This window comes from Drosophila virilis, chromosome X (assembly GCF_030788295.1).
Source record: "Drosophila virilis strain 15010-1051.87 chromosome X, Dvir_AGI_RSII-ME, whole genome shotgun sequence".
Lineage (NCBI taxonomy): Eukaryota > Metazoa > Arthropoda > Insecta > Diptera > Drosophilidae > Drosophila > Drosophila virilis.
In genome coordinates, this window is record NC_091543.1 from 20,735,942 (window position 1) to 20,759,757 (window position 23,816).

Below are 23,816 nucleotides of genomic sequence, written 5' to 3' on the forward strand. Positions count from 1 at the left end.
TTGTAATTAGTTTGATATTTCGGTAGTGATAAATACTAATTTAATGAAACTGTAATTCATAATTCTTTAGAACTAGAAAACGCGAACTCAACCCCAACTTAGTCATCAATTCTGTGCTTTAAAGTTTGTGCTTTTCAATAAAATGCAGTTATACCAGAGCTGGGAACTTATCGATATAACGATTGAGTATCAAAAGTATCGGAGGATTTATATGTAATCGATAACAATACAATTTGGATATTTAAGGAGCTTAGGACATTTCTGCTTTTGGATAAACTCTTCGCGTCATCTGGGTAAATCAATTCAAAATCAAAGTTCAATGGATATATGCATGCAGGTAAATATTAAACTCTCATATTGCTCCTACTTGCTATTAAAAAGGAGATTTATGCCTATAATTATTGAGACGAGCATGCATGTATGTATGCACATACAAACATACATACATACGCACGCTTGAACATATGGCAGACTGTTTTTGTCTTTCTCTGACTGGTTGCTTAAAGCTTGGAATTGTCGAACCCGGCAAATGACTATCCGCCTGTTGTCGAGCGAGACTCTTAATCAGTCGCCTACTGCCGCCAAGCCAGTTGTATTCGTTTTAGTGTAGCGCGCATTGACACAAATAAACACGTGCACACGTGTTGTCTGCGAACGACAGAACCAATCGGCAAATTAACCGTTCAATTGTAATTATAGAAGTTCAGGCATTTGGCGCGGCGCAATATGTAAGTGAAGTGCAAAGTGAATGAAGATTAAATTGAATTTCTTTAAACATTATGCTAAGTGAACTTTCGACAATATCCGCTCGCTCACATGTGTATGTGGCTCTCTATTGTGTGTGTGTGTGTGTGTGTGCGTGCATGTGTGTTTTTGTAAGCCAAACCGGTCTCAAGTTCAAGGAGAGAGCTGTTCACGTTTGTTTTTCAAACGGGAACGGCTATACATATGTACATGTGTATGTATGTATATAAATATGTATGTACATATGCAAATGGGGGCTAAGAGCTCGATTCTATTGACGATAGAGGCCTCATTTTGTAAAGGACCTGAGATTTTTTGGCTCTGACCCCCATGCCGACTCTCTCTTCCCGGCGGAGCTCACCAACAAGAACCTCTAATCTTATCAGTGCATACATGTGCATGCATGTATACGAAAATATGCAATGTGGCCAGCATTGTTGAATGCACGTTGTAAATGCCAGATAAGAGCGCCATGCGGTCCACGTTAATGATATTGATAAAGCACTTCACAGAAAAGAATACCCTGTATTGTAATTTGAGCACAAGCTTTGTTACACACAGCATGACCGCTTGGGATAGGTTCAAAATCGAATCGTTAGTCTGTTTTCCATGAAGTCGAAGTCTCAACCAATTAACAATTAATTTGGTCGGGGATTCTTAGTGAATGTGATTAAAAAGGGTATATTCGTTTTGTGCAAATGTATGTATATATATATATATATATATATATATAGATAATCGAAAGCTTTTGTCCCGTTTTCAAGCAAGCGTTATAACATTAGTATTGAAATTCGGTTATTTTAGTAAATAAATAATCAATTGGAACTAGACACCAATTTAAACCACAATTTTAATGATGTTGTGTTTTTTTTAATATACGAATATGTTCCATTACAAGATCGGATAAGAAGCATGGAACTTATTAAGGAAAACGTAGCGACAGAGCGAGTGCAAAGCTCGAGAATTTCTGTGTACATGTGCACACATACATTGATATGCGCGTCTGTTTTGAATTCTATAAATAGAAGAAGTGCAATTCCGTTTCGTGTATGTGAAGTTGTATAGTTTAGTTTTTTTTTTTTTTCACATTAACTCAATTCATGGTTTGGCTGTGGGGCATGAGGCGATGGCAGTTAGTTTGGGTCGGTTGAAGGCAGTTGCGAGTTCGACACCTGCCGAAGGAACTAGCTTTTATTATTTTTATTAATGCTCAGACAATGGAGCTTAGTTTAACTGCATTGAGTGTTGGTCGAAGAAGATTCAGAGTATCCTCCAGTCGGGCACTCGCGACTTTTAAACACTTTTACTTGTTTTTACACACATTTGCATATAAGCAACTAGGCGACTTCAATCAGTTATCGTTAATCAAGCTAAATGAAACAGGTTAAAGTACGTATATAAAAGTCAATGTAGCAATATGCCTCTGCCTGCCCGTATGAATGCGTCCAATTTAAAGACCTTTGGGGGCTGTACGATAAAATTGTAGGTTTTCTCCATAAATTTAATTCAGGGTTGGGTTGTCTATTGTTGTGTTTTCCATGGAAGTCAAATGTTCAAATTTGGCGCTTTAATCTATGTACTCCTTTCTTTCATAGCCCTTCTCTTTCCCTTTTACTCGCTGGTCTTAAACAAATCGCCCTTCTATGCAGTTCTCAAGCAAGGCCTTTCCATGGGCTCTGATGACATGAAGCTTTGAATTATTTGCTTAGTTCATAAGAATTGGACCCTTTTGAATAATTTTGTTTATCTCATGCACTGAGAAGTAAACAAATATTTTGTTTTATTTGTTTTCTTATAATTAACTTCACAGACAGCTGCTGTCAACACATTATATGCAAGCATTCCGCATATTAATATACAAATAATAGCTGCCAGCTCAGACACTGATGAACGGAAATCTTTGCAAATGAAATGTGAGCTCCATTAGAAAAAGGAGAATTATGGCATGATAAAAACGAGAAGTTGATATTAAAGGAAAATAATCTCTGAATCAATGAAATATCTATAATATTTTTGATAACCCAAGAAAGAAGCGCTTGCATAAGACGCATGGAAAACTTGGTCAACATATTCCAAAAATAGTTTTTCAAGAACTCTGAGAGACGGGTTTACCCAAGAGGCAGATGGATCTGTATATATAGCTTATATTTTTCAGGACATATTCCCGCCGATCTAACAAAACTTTAACTTTGGATAATCTGTTCGTTAACTATAGTTTTTTTCATATTTGTTTTGATTTAGCTGCGAAATGGACGAAGCGAATTGTTATCTTGTGCTGGAGGATGGCACCGTGATGCCGGGCTGGGCATTCGGCGCTAAGAGTACGCCCACAAGCGGAGAGGTGGTGTTCCAAACGGGCATGGTCGGCTACACGGAGGCCTTGACGGATCGCTCGTACAGTGCGCAGATTCTGGTCCTGACCTATCCGCTAATTGGCAACTATGGAGTGCCGGATGTCAACCAACTGGACGAGTTTGGACTGCCGGAGCACTTTGAGTGGCTGCAGGGCGCCGTCCAGGTGGCCGGCCTGGTGGTGGGCGAGATTTGCGACACGCCCTCGCATTGGCGTTCACAGCGCACGCTGTCCCAGTGGCTGGCGGAGCATAAGGTGCCCGGCATCAGCGGCATCGATACGCGCGCCCTGACCAAAAAGCTGCGCGAACAGGGCAGCCTGCTGGGCCGCATTGTCTATGAGAAGCCGGGCAAGCAGCTGGCTCCGTTCGAGGATCCCAATCAGCGCAATCTGGCCAAGGAGTGCGCCGTCAAGGAGCCGCTGCTGTACAAGTCGCCGCAGACGAGCGGACCACGCATTGCCATCATGGATTGCGGCCTGAAACTGAATCAGCTGCGCTGTTTGGTGCAGCGCGGCGCGTCCGTGCAGCTGCTGCCCTGGAGCGCAGAGCTGAAGGAGGATCAGTACGATGCGCTGTTTCTATCGAATGGACCGGGCGATCCGGCCAGCTGCCAGCCGATTGTGGAGCAAGTGAAGCGCGTTCTGCAGGCTGGCAACAAGCCCATCTTTGGCATCTGCCTTGGCCATCAGCTGCTGGCCACGGCCATTGGCTGCGACACCTACAAGATGAAGTACGGCAATCGTGGCCATAATTTGCCCTGTCTGCATCGCGCAACTGGGCGCTGTCTGCTCACCTCGCAGAATCACGGCTATGCCGTCGATCTGGCCAAGCTGCCCGCCGACTGGGAGGAGCTGTTTGTCAATGCCAACGATGGCACCAACGAGGGCATTGTACACCGCACCAAGCCCTACTTCTCGGTTCAGTTCCATCCGGAGCATCATGCCGGTCCCAAGGATACCGAGTTCCTCTTCGATGTCTTCCTCGAAGCTATAAGCCAGCCGCAAATAGGCGTGCCCAATCTAATCTCGCGTCGGCTGCGCGTCACCCAGCCCGAGGCGCTGCCGCGACCTCGCAAGGTGCTCATATTGGGCTCTGGCGGCCTGTCGATTGGCCAGGCCGGCGAATTCGACTATTCCGGCTCGCAGGCCATCAAGGCCATGCGCGAGTCAAACATACAGACGGTGCTGATCAATCCCAACATTGCCACCGTCCAGACGTCCAAGGGCATGGCGGACAAGTGCTATTTCCTGCCCCTGACACCCGACTATGTGGAGCAGGTCATCAAATCGGAGCGGCCCAACGGCGTCCTGCTCACCTTTGGCGGCCAGACGGCACTCAACTGCGGCGTCGAGCTGGAGCGTGCCGGCGTCTTTGCCAAGTACAATGTACGCATCCTGGGCACGCCCATACAATCGATCATCGAGACGGAGGATCGCAAGCTGTTCGCCCAGCGTGTCAATGAGATTGGCGAACGTGTGGCGCCATCCGAGGCGGTGTATACCGTGGCCGAGGCCCTGGATGCAGCCGGCCGCTTAGGTTATCCGGTGATGGCACGTGCCGCCTTCTCGTTGGGCGGCCTGGGCTCCGGGTTTGCCAACAACGAGCAGGAGCTAAGGACGCTCGCCCAGCAGGCGCTCGCCCATTCCAATCAGCTAATTGTGGACAAGTCGCTCAAGGGCTGGAAGGAGGTGGAGTACGAGGTGGTGCGTGATGCCTACGACAATTGCATCACGGTCTGCAACATGGAGAATTTCGATCCGCTGGGCATACACACGGGCGAGAGCATTGTGGTCGCGCCCTCGCAAACCCTCTCCGATCGCGAATACCAAATGCTGCGCAGCACCGCCCTCAAGGTAATCCGGCACTTCGGCGTCGTCGGCGAGTGCAACATACAGTATGCGCTCTGCCCGCACTCGGAGCAGTACTACATCATCGAGGTGAACGCCAGACTGTCGCGCAGCTCGGCGCTGGCCAGCAAGGCGACCGGCTACCCGCTGGCATATGTCGCCGCCAAGTTGTCGCTGGGCGAGCCGCTGCCGGAGATCCGCAACTCGGTGACGGGCAATACGACGGCCTGCTTTGAGCCCAGCCTGGACTACTGTGTGGTGAAGATACCACGCTGGGATTTGGCCAAATTCGTGCGCGTCAGCAAGCACATTGGCAGCTCCATGAAGAGCGTCGGCGAGGTGATGGCCATTGGCCGCAGCTTCGAGGAGGCATTCCAGAAGGCATTGCGCATGGTTGACGGCGATGTCCAGGGCTTCGATCCGTATCTGGCGCCCGTCGAAAAGGAGCAGCTATCGGAGCCGACAGATCGTCGTCCCTTTGTGCTGGCCGCTGCCCTCCGGGCGGGCATGTGCATCGAGGAGCTGCACGAGCTGACCAAAATCGATCGCTGGTTCCTGCACAAGCTGCACCACATCATCCAGTTCTATGGCCAGCTGGAGTCGGCTGGCAGTCAGCTGACCCCGGCCCTGCTGCTCAGCGCCAAGCGCCTGGGCTTCGCGGACAAGCAGATCGCTATGGCCACCAAGAGCACAGAGCTAGCCGTGCGCCAGCAGCGCCACGAGCACAACATTCGCCCCTACGTCAAGCAGATTGATACCGTGGCGGGCGAATGGCCCGCCAGCACCAATTACCTATACAACACGTACAATGCATCCGAGCATGATGTCCTCTTTCCCGGCGGCCATACGATTGTCGTCGGCTCGGGCGTCTATCGCATTGGCTCCTCCGTGGAGTTCGATTGGTGCGCCGTCGGCTGCCTGCGGGAGCTGCGCAATCTAAAGAAGTCGACCATCATGATTAACTACAATCCGGAAACGGTGTCCACCGACTACGACATGTGCGATCGCTTGTACTTTGAGGAGATTAGCTTTGAGGTCGTCATGGATATCTACGAGATGGAGCGCTCCGATGGCATCATACTCTCGATGGGCGGCCAGCTGCCGAACAATATTGCCATGGATCTGCATAGGCAGCAGGCCAAGGTGCTGGGCACCTCGCCCGAGTCGATTGATTGTGCCGAGAATCGTTTCAAGTTCTCGCGCATGCTGGACAGAAAGGGCATCTTGCAGCCGCTGTGGAAGGAGCTGACCAATCTACAGTCGGCCGTTGAGTTCTGTCAGGAGGTGGGCTATCCGTGCCTGGTGCGACCCTCCTATGTGCTCTCGGGTGCGGCCATGAATGTGGCCTACTCAGATCAGGATCTGGAGACATATCTGAATGCCGCTTCGACCGTGAGTCGCGAGCATCCTGTGGTCATATCCAAATTCTTGACCGAAGCCAAGGAAATCGACGTGGACGCCGTTGCAGCCGATGGCCAAATCTTGTGCATGGCCGTCTCCGAGCATGTGGAAAACGCGGGCGTTCATTCGGGCGACGCGACGCTGGTCACGCCGCCGCAGGACTTGAATGCCGAGACCCTGGAGGCCATCAAGCGCATCACACGCGACCTGGCCAGCGTCCTGGATGTCACCGGACCCTTCAACATGCAGCTCATTGCCAAAAACAATGAGCTAAAGGTCATCGAATGCAATGTCCGTGTCTCGCGCTCCTTTCCCTTCGTATCAAAGACACTCGACCATGATTTTGTGGCGACGGCCACACGAGCCATTGTTGGCATGGACGTGGAGCCCATCGATGTGCTCCACGGCGTCGGCAAGGTGGGCGTCAAGGTGCCACAGTTCAGTTTCTCGCGACTCGCCGGTGCCGACGTCCAGCTGGGCGTCGAGATGGCCTCCACCGGCGAGGTGGCCTGCTTTGGCGACAATCGCTACGAAGCCTACCTAAAAGCCATGATGTCCACCGGCTTCCAGATACCCAAAAATGCCATTCTGCTATCCATTGGCAGCTTCAAGGTGCGTAGATCCTTCACATTTATATATAATTGCCAAATGTAATTGCCTGTTTCCTTTGCCCACAGCACAAAATGGAGTTGCTTTCCTCCATTCGAGATCTGGCCAAAATGGGCTACAAGCTGTACGCCTCGATGGGCACCGGTGACTTCTACGCGGAGCACGGCGTTGACGTGAGTAGAAGTGCCTCCTATTCAAGCCATATCATATAGTTGTCCGATTGAATGCCACCCGGGCATATGCTTTGGGGGGACTTTATCTGCGAATCTCTCTCTCTCGAAGAAGAAGTAGAGTGCGCAATTGGAAGAACCAGAAAGTTAGACACAATCAGGAAATTCGCCAAGTTCCGAAATTCCAAAAGTCTTCGACTCTCTCTCGAAGAAGAGAACACAAGTGGAAGAGCCAGAAGGTTAGACGCAATCAGCGATTGCTAAAATTTATTTTAGATGTTTTATTTTTTCATTTTATGATATGATAAGAAGTCGCAATCAGAGAATTCGGTTCCCAAATTGAAAATAGGTCAGAAGAAACTCAATAATGATTTGTTTGCTTGCCAGCTTTTGCCCATGGGTATGCCCGGGCAAAGCCGGGTAATGCCCGCCAGAGTGCAAAAAAAAAAAAAATGCTTATCAAACAGCTTTATAAGACATGATCGAAATAAGTTGCTTGCTTGCGTTTCGCTCGGTTTTCATTTTACAATTAGTCTGGAGTTATCAAGATGGGCAGCAGACCGAAGACGGAAGCCAATCGGGCGTACTTGAGGGCCATTCCGATAATCTCATAGAATGATGTATATATAGATAACGCCTCTAGGGCGTAGTCGGGCTGTCGGGGTTAAGAGGAGCTGCTAATTGAAAGCGCTCTTCAGCTTTTGTGTATTCCGCTTGAGCATGTCGCGTAGCTCGTCGCGCTTCGCTTCCGGCGCCAATGTTTGCATCAGCTGCTCCGTCTTGGTGCTTATGACTTGCAGTGCTCCGGCATCCACTTGGAGTCGCTGCAGCAGCGGCCCCAAAATGCTGCCCTCCATGGCGTTGGCTGGCACAGACGCCTCTGGCACGGGCTCTGTCTCGGCCTCCGGCTGCGGCTCGGGCTCTCGCTGTCTGGCCTCCAGGATGATGTCGTCGTCGTGCTCATTGGACTTGGGCGGCGCACGCTGTGTGCCTGGTGGCGCGGGTGGCTGCAGCGGCAGCAGCTCGCCTGAGTGCATCTGCACGACATGCTCCACGAACTTGAGAGACTTGCGGCGCATGGGACTGGAGCTGCAGCTGGCGGCGGGGCTGCCGCGGCTAGTGCTGGCGCTGGTGGTGGCCCGCTCGATACTGCTCGCCGCCTGGCACAGTGCGTCCGTATAGTGCTGGGCATACTGGGAGCAGCCCAGCTGCTGGTAGAGCCGGCACAGGCGCTGCGCCTGCTCCAAATAGAGCTGGGCGTGCTGTGCATTGCGAAACTCCGTCGCCTTGGCCAGCATGGCCAGCATGTGATCCAGCAGCAGCTCCAACAGATTGGTGCGCCGCAGGATCTCGAAGCCGTCGTTGAGTTGAGGTGTTGTCGTTGTTGTTGTTGTTGTTGTTGTTGTTGTTTTAGTTGCAGCTGCAGCTGTGGCGGATGTGTTGCTGGATGTGTGGGATGTCTGCGATGTGCGGGGCATCAGCAGCGGCAAGTCCAGCGTCAGGGACTCGCTGGAGTCGCGGCGCTGCTCGGCCAGCTTCAGCTGCTGGGCCCGCAGCATTTGCGTCTTGCGGCGCAGCTTGCCGCGCGTGCGTTCCTGATGCTGACGCATGCCCAGCAGACCCTGTGCATCACTGGGCTCCAGCTCTGGCGGCTGCTGTTCCCGCTGCGGTTCCCGCTGCTGCTCCGTTACGGGCAGCGTGTTCCGCGCAAACTTGGCCCAGCCGCGCAGCTGCAGATAGTCCTGGGCCAGAAAATTGTCGAGCAGCCGGCGATAGTTGAGCTTGGGATAAAAGTCGTCGGCATGCTGGAGATTGCGCAGCGCCTGGAGCACATGCATGAGCGGCTGCTCGGCAATGCCCGCCATGATGGCGCGCAGCTCCATGAGCGCATCCTCTGGCACATGCTCGAAGAGATTGCGCCGCTCGATGAAATAGTCGCTCAGCTGCTTCTTGGCCAGGCAATCAGCAAAGGTGCGCACGAAGCGCACCAGCCTCTCGCCCAGAAACTCCTCCGGCCAGTCGTTGCTGTGTCGCTCGCATTGCCAGAACAGATGCGTCCGCAGCTGCTCCATGATGTGGCCCATTGCCTGGCATTTCTCGTTAACGAACGTCCGCACCAGGGCCTTCATCAGCAGCAGAATCTTTAGCTGCATGCGCGTCAGCTGGCGCTCGAGAAACTGCTCCGCCTGCGGGAATACAATGCGCCACTCCAGCTCACGGAAGGGATTACGCGCCCGCTTCGGCGCATAGCCCACGGGCACCACATGGAAGCCAAAGGATTGAATGCGCTTGCGCATCAACGTGGTCGGCCATTGGAACTTCTCGCCCGTGTGCAGATTGGTCAGCTGCGGGCGAGCGCGCAGATTGAACTCAAAAGCGCAGTCCGGCCAGCTGTGCGGCACATGGATAGCGGGCACCAGCTCCTCCGTGGCCGTATAGATGCTGCAGCCACGATAGCTGCCAGCCGACAGCTGCGACTGGCTGATACCCAGCTCTCGAGCCAGCTGCTGGCGCAGCAGCTCGGCAAAGTAGTTCATAAACTGCTGGGAACTGAGATAGCATTGCTGGAGGAGATCGCGCCGGCGCTGCTGCTCCACGCGGCACTGGCGTAACACCTGCACCGTTTCGTAGCCGGAGCGGCTGCTCTCCTGCCACTGCTGCAGATCTTGATTCGCGTCATCGTCTTCGTCGTCGTTGCTGCTGCTTGCATTGGAGTCCACCTCGTCGTCGTCGCTCTGCTCCAGCCAGGCCGGCAGGCAGCTGATCAGCCGGCAAACGCACGCCTCGGGCAGCACATTTCGCTGCAGTGGCTCCTCGCACATGAGTTTCAGCTCGGACATGGGTCGCTGTGTATTCAGGCGCGCTATGTACACATGATCATAGTCGCCCTCGCACCAGCTGCCTCTGCCCGAGCCCGAGCCCGAACTCGAGCTGGAGCCAGGACCGATAGTGCTGTAGCCGGAGCTGCTGTAGGCGGCATCAATGTCGCCCTCGTCGCTGCTCGGGCTGCTGCCCGAGCTGCACTGCATGGGCATCGGCTCACGCAGCTTGAGACGCACATAGCCCATCCAGCGGCTTTGCTCCAGCAGCTGAACATACTGCGAACGACAGGGCGTCGTGTTATAGTAGTCCGTCTCCAACAGCACCTTGCAGAGCGCCGCTATGGAATCATAGTTCGCGTCATTGGCCCTGGCGATATCTACATTCTCGAACACCACGTACGTCAGCGTCTTCTGCAACGGCTGCGGCTGTGCCGGAACATGGCCTGAGCCCGACTGGCGATGTGGGCCATCTCTGTACACAAAAAGGAGAATCGATTAGCAAGGTTCTCCGACTAGCTTAAGGCATTAAATATTAGTTAGTCATAGAAAGTATGGGATAGGAGCAACCTTAGCAGCCGTTTGACCCGAGGGTTCAAGTTCCCGACTAGGAGCTTTGGTTTGGCTGGGTTGGCCTAGGTGTTCACACTATCCAGTTTGTAGCGTGCTTGACTACAGACACACAGAAGAGCACGTTAGAATTCCAGGCAGGTCCTGCAACCGGCAGGAGCTCCTTGGGCAGTGAATACTCGACAACAGATAGCTGCCTCTTCTGTGTCCTAACTATAAATATAGTTGGCACAAATCTATGTTCGAGCTCAGCAAATGTTAATTACTTAAGAACTTCAGGGGAAGATCTTGGTCTAATGTAGGCTACTAGTGTTCCAAACTTACGTGGGCTTGAAGAGCAGCCGCTTGGAAACGGCCACATCGATGGCGCTGGCATGGATCAGACTGTGCTCGTTGAGGGTCTGGCCGCAGGCGCGCTGCCTGGCCTGCAGCTGGTCGTCGATAGCGGCCAGCTCGTTCTCGTAATGGCCAAAGAACTGGATGCCCAGTAGCAGCTGGTTAAGCAGGAACGTGTGCAGCTGCCGCTCCAGCTGATGTCGCGTCTTCTCTTCGATGACGCGCTGGTGCTCCTCCCGCTGACCCTCCAGCGTTCGGGCATATAGCGCACTCACACATTCGGTGGCGCTGCTGCCGTTGCTGCCCCCAAGCAGCCGCAGCTGTGGTGCCAGATTGTGGCTGCCACGAATGCTGCCGCTGCCGTTGACATTGACGTTGCCACGCATGCTGCGCCGCAGGCTGTTGCTATTGGCGCCGCGCTGATGGCGCCGCTTGCGTGCGTTGCGCTTCTGCAGCTTGGCCAGCTGGCGCTGACGCTTCTCCTCCTGGCGGCGGCGCTGTTGCACACGGGGCGGCGCCTCCGCCGCTTGCAACTGCTGCAGCGGACTGGGCAACGCATTGCCGTCTGGCTCCTTGGACCAGGTACAGCCCATGGATCGGTTGGGTGTCTATGTATGTGTGTGTGTGTGTGTGTTTGTCCAGCTGGGGGATTCGACTTGAGGATAACAAACGCAGCGCAACGCTTGCAGCTGTGTCTCCTTTCTTACTGATACCGATCACGCTGATCAAATGTCATTTTCTTGCCAATCTCGTTGTCGTCGCTGTCGCTCTTGATGTTGCTGTTGCCTAGATAAGATCGCCGTCAAGACCAATACCAACAATAGCACCTATTGGCGACAAGTGCCGATTCCTCTTACACTTCCGGCCGGCCAAGTGGGGAGGCCTTGTTATCAGCCTTTCTGGCATGTAAACACGACGACGGCGCGCACAGTGGAGCACACAGACAAAATGAGATGCAAAAACAATACATCTATATCCATTGGATATACTTGTAATACTTGGATATATTTAGTCTTAATAGATCTGCTGACCTGCTGAAATTCCTCTTCAACTAAATCCCAATGCATATTTGAATATTCCCGGAAAAAACACTATCAATACGTGGGGCTTTCTTTTGGTTTTTATTCTACGTGTGTTTTTCCAAGACTAATAAGCTGCATTTGAATGTTATTAATACAAATCTGTTATCTAAAAGCATTCATTAAAATGCATTAAAATATGATTTAAGATCGGAAACGTCGAAACTCACGCCATCTAATTTACAATCTTGTTCACCGCCAGCTTTATACAAAATGGAATGTGTAAATGAAGAGAATTTTTAAAATAGAACAGTCAGCTTTGAGCAAAACTCTAACGGGCTATTGATAGTTGTTATCGATATCGATATCGATATTTATCGACTAAATAATGGCCAACATTGTCCAAAAATATGCCAAGGACGTTTAAGGCTCCCATGCAATACCGTGTAAGGGTTCATATATTTGGCTCATTCAAAATAAAAACAGCACCGAAAGGGGCTGAGCATTTTGTATAATCGATAACTGATCGATTGTAGATAATCGATAATTTATCGATGCGTTATTTTTTCTGCCGGTGCCACTGTGCCACATTTCGAGTGTAATGTTTTATTGTTACAAATGCTATTCGCATTGGTATTACTATTGCCCATGTACAAGTGAATTATTATGTAGGTCTAAAGAGAACAGTATCTTTATGTGGCCTAGGCAAACATTTGCCAATGAATGGTGGTAAATTTGGCCTTGGACTCGGTCTGCATGCGCTGTGCTACGCTTGATACAAATGCTAAACAATGCCCCATTTCTTCTCTCGATTGCAGGTCGAGTCCGTACAGTGGACATTCGATAAGACAACACCCGATGATATCAATGGAGAGCTGCGACACTTGGCCGAGTTTCTGGCCAACAAGCAATTTGATCTGGTCATCAATTTACCCATGCGTGGCGGCGGAATCCGCAGGTAAGTCATGTTTACCTTTTCAATTGATCGGGAACTGTGAGCTGTGAGATCAACATGGACAGTCCTTACGAATGTATAATGTGCAGAACTTAAATAAGAATCCCCCCTAGCTTTCATATTCGAACCCTTCATATGAGTACTCATGACTGAGTATGCTGTTTTCTATGTCTATCTGCGAACCCATTGAGTACTCATCATGTTATCTATGTATAGCTTGTTTTTTGTCATCTCCGTATTCATTTATTATGTATGTATATTCTCGATCAGCATGACGAGCTGAGTCGTCAGCTGGGATGGGTTCTCATGTCATATATGCGTATTATAATAGGTTTATTTTACTGTTAATTTTTCTTTATTTTCATAAACTTCGCCCTGTTATGCGATTTTCATGAATTTAAGTACTCTTACACGTATGTATTTAAGTTATATTTCTCTATCAAAGTGTTGTTAAATCTTTTCTCGTCTCGCCACGCTGTTATTATATTCTTCATTTTACTCGCTTTCTCTCTCATTTTATTTAACCTATTCTAGCTTGCTTTAAACCTCTCCGCCTCAATCACTGATGTTCTCTCTCATTTCTCATATTTATTCTCGCCAATTCTTAATTACTCGCTTTCTGCCCGCTTAAACAAAGCCTTTCTATGCGATTCTCATGAATTCATGTAAATGCTTCGTCTTTTTGTTGTTGTATTTCTTTAAAGTGTTGTGTGTGCAAGTGAATTATAGATATTTATATGAATGAATGTTAATTGGCTTTGAATCGAACCCAGGGTCTCATCATTCATGACGCATGGCTATCGGACACGTCGCCTGGCGGTTGACTATTCCATACCGCTGGTGACGGACGTCAAGTGCACCAAGCTGCTGGTGGAATCGATGCGTGTGACTGGTCGCAATCCGGGCATGAAGACGCATACGGACTGCATGACGTCGCGTCGCATTGTGAAGCTGCCGGGCTTCATAGACGTGCATGTGCATCTGCGGGAGCCGGGCGCCACCCACAAGGAGGACTTCGCCAGCGGCACCGCAGCCGCTCTAGCCGGCGGCGTCACAATGGTCTGTGCCATGCCCAACACGAATCCGGCAATTGTGGATCGCGAGACGTTCAATCAATTCCGCGAGCTGGCCCGAGCCGGGGCCCGCTGTGACTATGCGCTATATGTGGGCGCCTCGGACACCAACTGGGAGCACGCTCATGAGCTGGCCACGCAGGCGTGCGGCCTGAAGATGTACCTTAACGATACGTACGGTACGCTGAGGCTCAGCGACATGGCCGCCTGGCAGCGTCACCTGTCGCGCTGGCCCAAGCGGGCGCCCATCGTTTGTCATGCGGAGCGGCAGAGCATGGCGGCTGTTATGCTGCTGGCCCATCTGCTGGAGCGACCCATCCACATCTGCCATGTGGCGCGCAAGGAGGAGATTCAGCTGATACGTGCCGCCAAGGAGAAGGGCATGAAGGTTACCTGCGAGGTGTGTCCTCATCATCTGTTCCTTAGCACGCGCGATCTGGAGCGTCTGGGCGCCGGCATGGCGGAGGTGCGACCGCTGCTGTGCTCGCCCGAGGATCAGGAAGCGCTCTGGGAGCACATGGAGTACATTGATGTGTTTGCCACAGATCATGCGCCGCACACGCTAGCCGAAAAGCAATCGGAGCGGCCGCCGCCCGGTTTCCCCGGCCTGGAGACTATATTGCCGCTGCTGCTGCAGGCCGTGCACGAGGGTCGCATCACCCTGGAGGATATTAAGCGCAAGTTTCATCGCAATCCGCGCAATATTTTCAATTTGCCCGAGCAGCCGCAGACCTATGTGGAGATTGATCTGGACGAGGAGTGGACCATCAGCAACAATGAGCTGAAGACCAAAGCCCGCTGGACGCCCTTCCACGGCACCAAGGTGAAGGGTCGCGTCCATCGCGTCGTGCTGCGCGGCGAGGTCGCCTACATTGATGGCCAAGTGCTGGTCCAGCCCGGCTATGGCCAGAATGTGCGCTCTAAGCTGCCGCTGCCGCAAAAGTCCGAGACCGAAGGCAACGACCTGCCCAGCGATACCGATGTCAACGACACCTTCTCGCGCCTATTGACCGAGGGCACCGGCACTGCAACTGGCACCGGCGCCACGGGTTCACGCGCCACCAGCGTTCATTTCGTGGACGAAGCTGGCGCAAGTACATCGCCGGCGGCGGGCAGCATCTTGCGTCCGGTGTCGCCGGCGCCACGACTGCGTCTCGACTCGTCCAGCAATGCCACGCTGAAGGAGTATCTGCAGAAGAACTCGCTGCTGCCCACGCCGAATCCGGTGGCGCACTGCTTGGTCGGCAAGCATGTGCTCTCCGTAGACACCTTCGACAAGGAGCGCCTGAACGACATATTCAATTTGGCGCAGCTGCTGAAATCGCGCGTAACCAAAGACCGGCCCGTTGACGACTTGCTGCGCGGCAAAATCATGGCCAGCATCTTTTACGAGGTGAGCACACGCACCCAGTGCAGCTTTAGTGCGGCAATGCAGCGCCTGGGCGGACATGTCATCAACATGGATCAGGTCACCTCGTCGGTGAAGAAGGGCGAAACACTCGAGGACAGCATCAAGGTGATGGCCAGCTATGCGGATGTCCTAGTGCTCCGTCATCCCGAGCCGGGCGCCGTCGCGGTAAGTACATACAGTTATCATTACCACATTCGAAATGTGTCCAACTCATCCGGAATCCCTCTACATTCACAGCGCGCCGCTTCGTTTTCGCGCAAGCCGCTAATCAATGCCGGCGACGGAGTCGGTGAGCATCCCACGCAGGCGCTGCTGGACGTCTTCACCATACGTGAGGAAATTGGTACCGTCAATGGTCTAACAATCACCATGGTTGGCGACCTCAAAAACGGACGCACCGTCCACTCGCTGGCAAGTCTGCTCACCCTCTATAATATCACGCTGCAGTACGTGGCTCCGCCGGGCCTCGGCATGCCCGAGCCCATTATGCGCTATCTGCAGCAACGCGGCGTCACGCAGCTAACGTTCGACAGCATAGAGCAGGCGCTGCCCACCACCGATGTGCTCTACATGACACGCATACAGCGCGAACGCTTCAAGAGCGAGGAGGAATACCAGCGCGTATGTGATAATGCATTTATATAACCCGTACTTGCTCCAAATGTGTAGCATGGTATTTAAAATACTAGTTGAAGTAGCCTGAGACAAACCCTAAGAGATGAGAGAGGGATCGAGATCCGCCTGTCCGTCTGTCTATCTAATCGGGGTTAACAGCCGAGTGTGTGTCCGTCTGCCACTTTAAAGCAGATCGCTTTTGATTTACAAGCAGACTCCGTGTGGAAAACTTTTCTGTTTGTCAAGAAATCTTTCCAAAACTCACCAATTAAGATCTGCAGTATTCTCCTAACATATCAACGAGACCGTATCATGTCGGTCTGCTATATGAAGGTCCCGGCTGGACTTGGGATATTAACCAGTTGGGCGCTCCCGACTGGAGCGCTTGTTATTTGTTTTTGAAGCAATTGGAGCTAAGGACTTGTGCCAACTTTATTTTTTGCAGTGCTGCGGCCACTTTATTGTCACGCCCAAAATGATGACACGGGCAAATAAGCGTACCATAGTGCTGCATCCGCTGCCGCGCGTCGAGGAGATCAGCCGCGACTTTGACTCGGATCCACGTGCGGCCTACTTCCGACAGGCTGAGTACGGCATGTACATTCGGATGGCGTTGCTGGCCATGGTCGTTGGCTGTCGCAGCACGGCGCTCTGAACTTTTTCACAGTTTCAATAAAACTGCATTTTTTTTTTTCTTCTATTTTTGTACTTTTTATTAGCATATAAGCATAAATACAAGCGGCAGAACCAGTTGTTGCCTTAACACAAATAGTTTTATTTGATTTTATTTTTATTCAAATGATAACGGGCCAAAGAGGCAGCTAATTGGGTTGCTGTCTTGGCTAGTTACCGATAACTTAGCTATCGATAACATTGAAGCGTTGCTCAACACGCACAATATTCGAGAAAAGTGTGGCAGCTGCGCAATCATTTCAAATTATAAAAAACAAACATAGAATCATATTAATATATTACACAACGAGGGTAAGAAAAAAAAATGTTTTCCATAATATGTAGTATAATTGGCTTAAAAATCTATTCGTCAGTCTTTTATGTTCACAAACATCACGTGCTTTCCCAGCGCTATTTGTTTAATAGCGCTCGACAACAATCTCTGTGGGCCATTGATTTGCGTTATCCTTATCCTTATGCTTATAGTTGGCATCGACATTTAGGGTCAAGGTGCTCTCCGCAAAGGCGGCATTCAGATGCCCGGCCAGCTGTGGCTGTGATCTGTCCACGCTGGTCATTGCCACGGCCATGGCCCTGGCACTGGCCAACGACTTGGTCTGTAGCTGCTTGTTGCTCCTCTGGATGCAGCAGCTGGAAACCAAAATATATGGATTCACTGGCCATCGCTGAGTGGGATTACACTTACGTTTTACGTTTGCGACAGGCCACCATAGAAACGAGCACGGCCAGTATAATAATGGCCGCCAATAGGCCCGATAAACCTGCCACCATGGTCATCATGCCGTGCGGCTCCCCATCGGAGGTTACCTTAGTAACTGGCAAGATATATAGAGAACGGACAAGAGAGAGAGAGAGTGAGAGGTTAGTGTTCCAGTTTGGCAAGTGCCTTGCTGTCTGCCAGTTACGGACTGGCTGCGGCTCCGGCTACGGCCCGATTCGTAATGCATTCGACTCAGAGTCTGTGTCTCAGGGTCAAATCGTTGTGTGAACTTCAACTTGTTGATAATCGGTGATTGGCTGAATGCCGGCATTTGAGCTAATGCACACGTTTGTTTACCTTTACGCAATTGGCAATGACGATGGGCGAGGCAGCACGCCCACACAAACGCACTTCCCGTATTGCCCGTTGACTTTCTAAGCCGGAAGCCCAGACTTGATACTTACTTGAATCTTCGACAACAAAGCGCTTGCTGTTGGGTAACGCCGAAGCCTGAACGTAGCTATCCGCCTCCATTTGGAAATTCAGCTGATGCGATCTGTCAAGAAAGCGACAAGAAGAAAAGAAAAACAATAAATGGCCATGAAACACCTGTCCAAATATTGGCCAAAACTGGCTGGCTGCAGCAGGCAGACAAATGCTCAGCATATTCACAAAAACTATAACAACAAATAATAAGCATAATAATAACAGTTTTTCACTCTAGTTGATTGAGTTTTGGCCCAGTTGCAGCAACCGCTGGCCACGGCCACGCTCGGCTTCATTCGATTGTTGTTGCCCAATCTCTGGGCCAATACGCCCTCCCTCTCTAATTGTGGGCCAGCTTCGGCTTCGGCCTGTGCTAATTAATTGATTAGCTCAGTGCGTTAAACTGGCCTTATCACCATATAACAACAACAACAACAACAGCAACAACAACAACAACAGCAACAACAACAACAACAGCAACAACTTTGACAAGTTTCGGTTTCAGTTTCAGTTTCGTTTTTCAAGTTTTTTTTTATTGCTGTCGCTGATTTAGTCGACATTAATTAATTTGATTTAATTGTTAAGTGCTTGTTCTTAATCGCACACACAAAAAAAAAACTCAAAAATAAATAAATCAAATAAGCCCGAGAAAGTGTCGTCTCGCTTTTGTCTGGCTACAGCAAAGACGGCCAACACTATGCTACAGCGAAAGACTTTTATCTGTGGCTGGCAGCGAATAAAAAACAAAAACAAAAACAACAACAACAACAAAAACAAAAACAAAAACCATTAAATGTGAGCTAATGGAAATGTGTTGTGGCAAATGGAAACATATTGTGCGCACAGTCCTTGCCAAAAGTAAAACCCCGCTTCTGGGCATTTGAATTGAAATGCGTGCAGAGCAATAAATAAAATAACAATTGATTTATGGCACAGCTCAATTGTTAGTTAATTCAAATGATCTCGTGAGCATATTTAAATACAGATTACTCAATAGCAATAATTGAAAAATTTGCATAGAAATAGCCGACTTGTACTAATCTAATATACATATATACATCTATGTATATATGTATCTCACGTGACTTTGCAATTATTGGCCCAACCAGTTTGATATACACACATACATATGTACATATCTTCAATGGCTGCATGAGAAGAGTAAGAAGAGTTTTGGGAAAAGCGAAATTCGACTCAAATATGCATGCATGTGTGTATGGGTGTATGTGTGAGCAGCACAGTGTCAATGGACGCAGAGCAGAGAGTTGTACTCACACACGCACATACATACATGTATAGCATATATCTATGCATGTATGTATGCATGCTTGTAGAATAGGCAAATGGGCAAATGTTGTTGCGGAACGAAAAGAGGAACTTCTCAAGATCATGAGCAGAATGTTAACTCTCCTCTCGGCCCGTGTTGATCTGTGTTGTGTTTTATGGCTTGTGCTTGATTTGCATTTCAATAAAATAACTATCGAAATCTTTAATAGTACACACACACACACACACATACATGCATACATATGTACCGACATAGTGCCCATTGGGCTTATTGTGATATAAGGGAATTACATACATGCGCATGTGCATGTGCCTCGCGTATGTTCAAGCTAATCACAGATCCGCCTGCGAATGAAAAGGCGTGTGGGCAGATGGTCGAAGGGAGGAAGGTGGGGGGGGGGGGGGGGGGGTGCACATGGTTGCATGTCGTTGCCATTGGGGGGGGGGAAATTGTTGGAGAAATGCGAGCACGAGTTTGAGATTATTATTATTATTAATATTATTATAATTGTTTGCCTCTTTATTTTTTTTTTGTTTGTTTGCATTTATAGTTAAATTTTAATTTATTTAATCAGTTGTGCTTGCGGCGATTTGCAAGTTAATTGCACAATTTAATAGTTATAAATAACAGAACGGGATTGGGAGTGGAAATGGAAATGGTAGTGGATGTGCTGTGCCAGCATTATCTAGTCACATGTCCGACACAAATACTAGCACATATACTAAGAACAAATGCCATATAAATATGCTAAAATTACTAAATTGCCAATTGCACAATGCCAAGCCCGACAAATAACGGCTAATCCAATAAAAGATGTGACAGCCAAACAGAATCATATACATATATGTACATACACATACGTAACAGACACGTATCCTGATCGTTATGCCCCATGACACTGTGATACGGATTATCTTCTTGCGAAATTCAATTTAGTCGCAATTTGAATGATCGCTTTGATAGTAAGTGTCATAATCAGGAATTTGATTTATTTCTTCCGGAACTACTCCAAATTGAATGTCATAAAGCTGACATGCAAAATTCTTGAAAACTTGAAACTACTTTCACATAGCTCATTGGCCAGAGGTGCCAGGTAATTGAGAGCTAAGTGTTGCCCCAACGCACTTGACCAAATAAGCACACTCAAAAAACAAACAAACAAAAAAAAAACAAAAAAAAAGATTACAAAAAATTACAGACAGCAGTCAAGTCCTTTATTAGGTCGGTACTCACAGGCACAAATTGTTCGGTTTCCGAAAAGGTTTGATCTTGTTTGTTTCGGGATCTTTCGAAATCGAATTCGAAACCGTGAACTGACGTCGACAACGCTCAGCGTACGACTAATGCGGGCTACGTAAAGCCAAAACGTAACTTTCGATTGCGCCAAAAGCGAGCGACGACGACGACGGCGGCGGCGACGGCGGCGGCGACAGCGGCGTCGACGTTGCAGCAAACAACAGTCGCGGCTCGTTCAACGGAATCGGAATTGAAATTGTATTCGGAATTGGAATCGGAGGCAGTTAAGCAGCTCCGAATGTGAGTCGGCTTTATTGTTTCGGTACGGACTCTCAAACTTGACTTTGCAGCGATTTTATTTAAATTGAGCTTTAATCGAATTAAACTGTAACGAACGCAATGAAATTGGAGCTGGCGCACGAGTAGGAAAGCGATGCGAAAGCTCAATGCCAAGCCGCGAGTCTGTTGCACAGCCTTTATAATGCAGCCAAGCGCTCGCTCATCACAATAGATCTTCGACACTTACATACATGCATACATGCATACATGCATGCATGCATACATGCACACATGCATACATGCATACGCATTACTCATACGTCCCGGTGTGCGCGATGACGTTGATTGTAACAAGAGTTTTCGATTTCCAGTCAACTGATAAGACCAACATTGTAAAAGAATTGCCAATACATGACTGACTGTCTGTCTGTTTGTTAACATTGCTTCGGAGATTCCGACATGCCCATCTCCCAACCCATTTCCGTGTCCATCTCCGCCTTAGCGTCTGTGCGATGAGGCGTTTAAAAACACATGCTTCGGGCTCTTTGCTAATTTCCCCCCCACTAATTGCCATGCGGCTGAATCATCTGGCAACTGTTGAGGCTGTGGGTGCCTAATCTTTCGATTCTAATCGAACCATTGGCCGGCTGAATCCTCAACTGTTTTGCTGCCAAGAACGCAAATGTTTGCAAAGACTTGCAGCAGTGCAGGTGACGTCAGAAGGCGCTTAAAAATTGCAGTTAGGTGGCAACGCCCCAATTACCGTTAATCGATTTGAAGACATGCTTGCACAATTATTGCTGAGCAAAGATATCCCGAGAGACAGAACTCAGATCTGTCCTATTAAGGATGGGACGATCCGGTAACGAGATGTGAAATGAATAGAGGAAGACGTCTCCGCGCCCATCTAGTATAGCATATGCACGATCCGTATCGACAGCCGTTTTGTATTGTTATAGTTTTTGTTAGATAACCCTAAATTAGACTTCTACTTTGAGGTTGCAAGACAGACAGACTGCAATTAGCGCTTATTGCGCCTTGGCATTTGGCTAAGCTTCTGTTCAGTTCCGTTGCAATAATCTGTAGACTTTATATACACAAACTTTAAAAACAAAAACAAAAAAAAAACAACTGAATCGTTTATTAAAGTTAGTTGTTTTTGTTTGCAAGTGTCAATATACATATATGGATAGCTCGCCCTGTCCCTTTATAAAGGGGCATTTGTAGACGTACAACAAATGTGGACGGTTCTGTTCGCTTAGACAATGGAAGTGCGACATAAGTTTCTTTATGGCATCGGACTTGCATTTCAAAGTAAACGCAAATGTCAATTAAAATGGCACTCATCGTGCTTTGTGATAGCTGTTTGTTTATTTCGAATGCTCGATTGCATAACTCTCCACATTGGAAAGTCACGACTGAAAGTGAATCTATTCAGGAAGATAAATAATGTCTAATTTATCCACATGTCATATTACGTCTGATAATAAGCTTAACACTTAGTTGTTTGTCTCAGTAAGTGTCTTGATGGATTTGAACTTTTTTCTTTATATATATGTATATATTTAAAAAAAAAAAATAATTAATCGCTTTGAAGCTCTTAACAGCTACTGTTTTCGGCCTTTTTTTGACTCAATTATTATTAACTTATAGTTAATAATTTTAGTTGAATTCAATTTTTATTCTATTTGCCCATGTTTGTAAAGTTAGACGTGCATATATAGTTGTGCACTTTTATATTTTTATAAATTTTATTTTGCCGCAGGGCTAATCAAATTCTCGTGTTGTTTATTTTCATGTATAAATATATAATTATACGTACACATTTTGTCTTTTCGTATGTCAAATTTAACAGCCCTTCTGTGCTTTGATCTTGTAGAAAAGAGCCCTACTCTGCGATTCTCATAAATCGAATAAGCTCTTATCTGTGCGTGTAAATATTTGTTTGAAATGAAGCTGGCAAGCGAAACAACCTTATGTGAATGTGTGTATGTATACAAACCAAACGATGACGTCTGTTGCCAAAGCTAAATTCGTTTATACCCTATGTGAATACTGAAAAGCTCATCCACTGTTCGCCCAAATGCGTAGTACCCGGCGCAAAGATCTGTTTTTCCGCGGATTGAAAATATTTAAGAGCATTTCTGCCATATGGTAGGCACATATATATGCTTATATGCTTTATTTTTATTTTTATACCCTGAACCCATTAAAAATGGGTATACGGGTATATTGTATTTGTGCAAAATCCAAATGTATGTAACGGGCAGAAGGAAGCATCTCCGACCCCATAAAGTATATATATATTCTTGATCAGCGACAATAGCCGAGTCGATCTAGCCATGTCTGTCTGTCTGTCTGTCCGTCTGTCCGTATTGAAATTTTAGATGTAGGTGCTTCTAGTGCCTGTTTCCGATAATCGATAACTTACTCCGTTTCCAAGCAATCGATAAGAATCGATATCGATATCCTGTTTTTAGGGATATTTTGGTAAACATACTATGTTGCTTCTAAAATAGAAGAAGAGGGTTCAGGGTATCCCCTAGTCGGAAGCTCCCGACTAGAACCTCTTGTTATTTTTATTTCGATGTTAATTGAATGCTACTTTGATTCATTAAACATTCAGGCTGAATACAAACCCTTTTAGGAACATTCTGTTTCAGCTTGCATTTGTTATTCGACGCTGGGAAATGTTTATATTTTTGAAATGTTATTTTCAATTGCGTTTGCACTGATTGCACTTGCTTTTGCTTTCGTTGGCCCAAAATAGCCAGCAGCAAATTTGTCACACTGTTAGCGAGTCGCACTTGTAATTCGAATTGATAATATGTACACGGCACAGTCTCGCGTCTCTCGTCTCTTGTCTCTGTGCTGTAATGTGTGTGTTTTGTGATTCTGTTAAATGAGACAGCAGTTCGAAAAATATGTTCAATCAATTTTTTAAGACGAAATGTAAAACATATCGGAGTTGTCGGCAGTCGAACACTGAAAACGGCCTCTCGGTCTCGAAGGCATCGGCCCCAAATGGGCGCAAAAAAAAAAATAAAATAAAATTAAAAATAAAAATAAAAACAAAATCACCAAAATTTCGGACAGACGAATTTGTATATGTTTGTTGTTTTTATTCAGCTTTTCTGTTGTCTCGAAATAAATATACAAGTATATCGTATCGTGTATTTAGTTTATAGTATAGATTTGTACTCAAGTATTT

The 23,816-nt window shown here is 48.1% G+C and overlaps 3 protein-coding genes across 5 annotated transcripts; 1 reads left to right on the forward strand and 2 right to left on the reverse strand.

Moving 5' to 3' along the window:
* The first annotated feature begins 224 nt into the window (after nt 1-224).
* r (carbamoyl-phosphate synthetase 2, aspartate transcarbamylase, and dihydroorotase rudimentary) lies at nt 225-16,692 on the forward strand. Of its 2 annotated transcripts, none has more exons than XM_015170861.3 (7): nt 225-337; nt 2,986-6,958; nt 7,024-7,128; nt 12,688-12,827; nt 13,598-15,473; nt 15,546-15,929; nt 16,369-16,692. In XM_015170861.3, exons 2-7 carry the CDS (start codon nt 2,993-2,995, stop codon nt 16,576-16,578), a joined length of 6,681 nt encoding a protein of 2,226 aa, XP_015026347.1. In that variant the 5' UTR covers nt 225-337; nt 2,986-2,992; the 3' UTR covers nt 16,579-16,692. The 2 variants fall into 2 exon arrangements, with proteins under 2 accessions (XP_015026347.1, XP_002055613.1); XM_002055577.4 differs by lacking the exon at nt 225-337 and adding an exon at nt 550-728.
* LOC6631989 (uncharacterized) lies at nt 7,581-11,625 on the reverse strand. Its single transcript, XM_002055578.4, has 2 exons — nt 10,839-11,625; nt 7,581-10,419 (listed from the first exon to the last, which is right to left on the reverse strand). Exons 1-2 carry the CDS (start codon nt 11,441-11,443, stop codon nt 7,803-7,805), a joined length of 3,222 nt encoding a protein of 1,073 aa, XP_002055614.1. The 5' UTR covers nt 11,444-11,625; the 3' UTR covers nt 7,581-7,802.
* A 231-nt stretch (nt 16,693-16,923) lies between the features above and the next one.
* On the reverse strand, nt 16,924-23,517 carry LOC6631987 (uncharacterized). Of its 2 annotated transcripts, none has more exons than XM_015171217.3 (4): nt 23,245-23,517; nt 17,781-17,872; nt 17,302-17,431; nt 16,924-17,246 (listed from the first exon to the last, which is right to left on the reverse strand). In XM_015171217.3, exons 1-4 carry the CDS (start codon nt 23,256-23,258, stop codon nt 17,015-17,017), a joined length of 468 nt encoding a protein of 155 aa, XP_015026703.1. In that variant the 5' UTR covers nt 23,259-23,517; the 3' UTR covers nt 16,924-17,014. The 2 variants fall into 2 exon arrangements, with proteins under 2 accessions (XP_015026703.1, XP_002055612.1); XM_002055576.4 differs by lacking the exon at nt 23,245-23,517 and adding an exon at nt 20,324-20,755.
* Between the last annotated feature and the right edge of the window lie 299 nt (nt 23,518-23,816).

What these genes read in the sequence shown, in the direction of transcription:
- LOC6631987 (XM_015171217.3), bottom strand. An exon ending in CTTTGTTGTCGAAGATTCAA is followed by an intron (nt 17,432 to 17,780) that starts GTAAGTATCAAG and finishes ATATCTTGCCAG; the next exon opens with TTACTAAGGTAACCTCCGAT. An exon ending in GCCTGTCGCAAACGTAAAAC is followed by an intron (nt 17,247 to 17,301) that starts GTAAGTGTAATC and finishes TTTGGTTTCCAG; the next exon opens with CTGCTGCATCCAGAGGAGCA.
- r (XM_015170861.3), top strand. Translation starts at nt 2,993, where the DNA reads ATGGACGAAGCGAATTGTTATCTTGTGCTGGAGGATGGCACCGTGATG. An exon ending in CCGAGCCGGGCGCCGTCGCG is followed by an intron (nt 15,474 to 15,545) that starts GTAAGTACATAC and finishes CTACATTCACAG; the next exon opens with CGCGCCGCTTCGTTTTCGCG. An exon ending in GCGAGGAGGAATACCAGCGC is followed by an intron (nt 15,930 to 16,368) that starts GTATGTGATAAT and finishes TATTTTTTGCAG; the next exon opens with TGCTGCGGCCACTTTATTGT.
- LOC6631989 (XM_002055578.4), bottom strand. Translation starts at nt 11,443, where the DNA reads ATGGGCTGTACCTGGTCCAAGGAGCCAGACGGCAATGCGTTGCCCAGT. An exon ending in CGGCTGCTCTTCAAGCCCAC is followed by an intron (nt 10,420 to 10,838) that starts GTAAGTTTGGAA and finishes TTTTGTGTACAG; the next exon opens with AGATGGCCCACATCGCCAGT.